Below are 4,155 nucleotides of genomic sequence, written 5' to 3'. Positions count from 1 at the left end.
AGCACACATTTCTCAACCTGAACCAAAAGGTAGAAAAACAAGACTAGGCAGATGGAAAGGAACACAATGGAAACCTCCTGTCCTGAGTTTCTAGGGAGTAGAAAGGTGGTTGGATGAAAATTGATTCTATTAAGATCTAACATCAAAGGAGTTATTTATCCTTCTCTGCTCTGAGCTTGGGAGAGATGGTTGCATACTCAATCGTGTTCAACTCTTTGCAACCCCATGGACTGTAGCCCACCAGACTCCTCTGTCCATGGGGTTTCCTAGGCAAGAATACTGGAATAGGTTGCTATTTCCTTCTCTAGGGGATCTTTCCTGACCCAGGGACTGAACCCGCATCTCTTGAGTCTCCTGCATTGGCAGGCAGATCTTTTTTACCACTGTGCCACCTGGGAAGCCCACTCTGAGCTTAAGACTGTTAAAAAATGCCAATGTATAAAACTAGAAATTAATTTTAGTCATGGGATAAAGAGTGGAGTACCCTAATGAATGTACTGAATCTTGACCTCTTATATATAGACGATCTGAAACTTAATAGCTTGACTTACAATTTTTGTTTGACTTCATAATAGTGCAAAGCGATATACATTCAGTAGAAACAGTACAGTGAATATTGAATTTTGATTTTTTTCCAAAGCTAGCCATATGTGGTAAGATACCCTCCTGCTGCGGGGCAGTACAGTGAGCTGCAGCTCTGTCAACCATGTGATCATGAGAGCAAACATGTTTACAAGCACTGTACATCCATACAACCATCCTGTTTTTCACTTTCAGTACAGTATTCAATAAATCACATAAGATATTCAACACGTTGTTATAAAATATCCTTTGTGTTAAATGTATTTGCCCATCTGTAGGCTAATGTAGGTGTTCTGAGCACATTTCAGGTAAGTGAGGCTAAGCTATGACATTCCGTAGGTTAGGTGTACTATATGCATCTTTTACCTATGCTATTTTTAACTTATGATGGATTTATCAGGATGTAATCCCACCAGAAACTGAGGAAGATATGTACAGGATTCAGAGCAATACGGGTGACTAGCCATGTCTTATCAATCACAGTTTTGAAGATGAGTGAGTAGTGAACTGAACTCTGGAGAGAAGAAAGGGCAAAATCTCCAAGTGTGTGTGGGTTGGGAGGGTATGACTGTCACTTAGAATATTATCTATATTAAAATAAGTTCTCCATATTTGTGATATGTCTGATGAACAGATTAACAGATCATTATGACTAAAATAGAGCATTTCAGTGCACTAAAAAAGCACTGTTTTTACATATTTATAAATTCTTTGAATCTCTAAGAGACAGAATAAAGGCATATATTCATGTTTTTTCTTTAACAGAGGCAAAATAGTTGGTTATATATCTTGGTATAACAGTACTTGAGAAATAAACAGAAGAATTCCAAGATTAAAGTATATGTATATCTCTTGTTTATATTTCTAAGTTTTATGCCCCTAAGGGGAGATAAAGATATAGATATACAGATATAGCCATATACACATAACTTTTTCTCTGTGAGAAATACGCTGAACCTATCAGAACTATTGATTACGTGTTTTCCTCATTGTTCTTTGTTTCAAACTAAGAGGTCTATCCTCATTCTCATAAGAAGTAACAGGATCTCTGTTTTATGTGAGGAAAGAATGCTAAGAAATTCTAATGGTTCATACTATTTTAGACCTGTAGAATAAGAACTGCCAAGCCCAGAAAGAAAATTGTGGAGAATGGACTCATACAATAAGATAAAGTCTAGTGTCTTAAATCCTGATGATCTATGATGTTGTAGCACCACTACCACGATTCTTTCTCATATGCAGCAAGGCTTTTTTCACATTTCTCAAGCTTTTGTTCAAACCCTGCCACCAGTTGAATGTCCTTTTCCTTCCCCTCTACACAATCATCATTTTCTGTTCACACTTTTCTCTTTTTCTATGATCTCTTCTGTTAATTCAGTAGAATTCAAGATATTATTTTTTTAATATTTCTGGCTCAATCATAATCACTCTAAAAAGCCATTGAAGCTCTAACATCAATGTTGACACCTTCACAAAAATTCAGGTTTATGAGTTTATTAATTTACTTTTGTTTCTGCTTGTTTCGCTTGAGGGGAGTACTCATGTCTTCTTAATTAAATTTATTTAGTTTTGGGGTATTAATAATGCTACTCATTTTTCTCAAACCTTTAATTTCATTCAATCAGGCCAGAGATACAACATTTATTACTGGTTCTAAATATTCACAGCCATATATATAGGACTCAAGATTTCTTCAAAATGTCTGGTCTATAAAACTCAGCATGTAGATCTTACATAACTTTTCCTTTTTTTGGAGGGGGTGTGCAGGGAGAAGTTTTCTATCCTTCTATCTACTTTTCATTCCCTGTTGTACATACTCCAAAAGGTACATATTTAGAGTGAGATTAACAATTTCATCACTAATATTTACTAAATAAAAAAGTTACAGTAATGTGTTGAGTTAGAATCCATAGATATTCTACACATCTGATAAATAACAACTCTCAGGTGGTAAGTCCAAATCAGCTTACAGGAGTGAGAGCAGTTAATTATTTTCCCTACATCATCTCTTGCAGTTCTATATATCTTAAACTATGTACTTCATTGATCCAACTAAAATCAAGCAACTTTTACACTTAGCGCCTTAATAGCATGCTCCCGTATTTTCTTGGTCCTTACTCCATACACAATGGGGTTGAGAAAAGGGGGCACCAAAAGATACATATTTGAAATAAAAATATGGATATGTGCAGGTATATTTTTCCCAAAACGGTGAGTGAATATGGAAAAACCAGTTGTGGAGTAAAAGACAAGAATAACACAAACATGGGATCCACATGTGCCCAAAGCCTTGAAGCCAGCTTCTCGAGATGGCAAGCGGAATACAGACCGGAGGATGAAGACATAGGATATAGCAGTAAGAATTGCATCACATGAGCCAATGATAGAAGCCACACTGAGGCTGTAACGTGAGGTGGCTCCTGTGTCCACACACGCCAGCTTCAGCACAGCCATAAACTCACAGTAGGTGTGGGCAATGATTCGTGTTCTGCAGTAAGGCAGCTGTTTGAGCAGAATGGGGTGCGGAGAAAAGAAGGCAACTCCCCGAATCACCACAATAATACCCATTATAGTGATGCGAGTGTGAGTCAGTATGGTGTTATGGCGCAGTGGGTAACAAATGGCCACATAGCGGTCAATGGCCATGGTCAGGAAAAACCCTGATTCCATGGTAGTGAAGCTGTGAATGAAGAACATTTGGGTCAGGCAGGCATCAAAGGCAATGTCATGGGCTCCAAGCCAGAAGAGACAGAGCATGCGAGGCAGTGTAGATGTGGAGAGGACCAGGTCAGTGACTGAGAGCATGCACAAAAAGAGGAACATAGGCTCGTGGAGGCTTCGCTCTGCCCTCACCACAGCTAGAATGGTCATATTCCCCACCACTGCCACCGCATACATGGAGCAGAAGGGAATCCCAATCCAGACATGCAGGTGCTCCAGTCCTGGGATGCCCATCAGCGAGAAGGTGACAGGAGAGGGATGAGAAGTGTTGAGAGGAGGCATGATGGTTTTTTCTTTGATTTTTATCAGTTCTTCTGAAGATAAAGTTGCTATGCCAAGATGACCACAACCAGAAGCTGAAAACATGGGAGATTTAGTTGAGGAAGACCCTTAATGATCTGTTTCTAAAACAATTCAAATTAATAACCACATGAATATTAATTCACTAGAAATAAATTCAGAGAAATAAAATGTGTAATATCATACCAAATACTATGTTTGCAAATACATAAAGATCATTCATGTGTCACTGTATATTATCATAGGTGCAAATAGGTTATCTTATCTATTTATTTCCAACAAAAAGTTTCTCTATTTACTTAATTCAACAACTATTTGTTAAGCAGTTACTAACAATCATGTCCTAGGCACTGGGAATAAAGTAACACACATCAGATATTCTTCTCAAGGTGATTACACTCTACAAGAAAAACATCACAATAGGATGGTGATGAAAATGTTACATAAACTGATATCTAAATTTTGGAGCTCACAATCTAGGATATCAGACATTCTTGGAATGGAAAGAGCAAGAAAAATTACTGTGAAGCAGGAGCAAGCAGAAACAGACAA

The 4,155-nt window shown here is 37.8% G+C and overlaps 1 protein-coding gene across 1 annotated transcript; it reads right to left on the bottom strand.

Annotated features, from left to right (window-relative positions):
• Positions 1 to 2,640: 2,640 nt before the first annotated feature.
• Positions 2,641 to 3,585, bottom strand: LOC122449445 (olfactory receptor 52M1-like). Its single transcript, XM_043480975.1, has one exon. It carries the CDS (start codon positions 3,583 to 3,585, stop codon positions 2,641 to 2,643), a length of 945 nt encoding a protein of 314 aa, XP_043336910.1.
• Between the last annotated feature and the right edge of the window lie 570 nt (positions 3,586 to 4,155).

Source organism: Cervus canadensis, chromosome 11 (genome assembly GCF_019320065.1).
Source record: "Cervus canadensis isolate Bull #8, Minnesota chromosome 11, ASM1932006v1, whole genome shotgun sequence".
In the NCBI taxonomy this organism is placed as follows: domain Eukaryota; kingdom Metazoa; phylum Chordata; class Mammalia; order Artiodactyla; family Cervidae; genus Cervus; species Cervus canadensis.
Note: the sequence above shows the minus strand (reverse complement) of the source record. Positions and strands in the feature narration are given on the sequence as shown.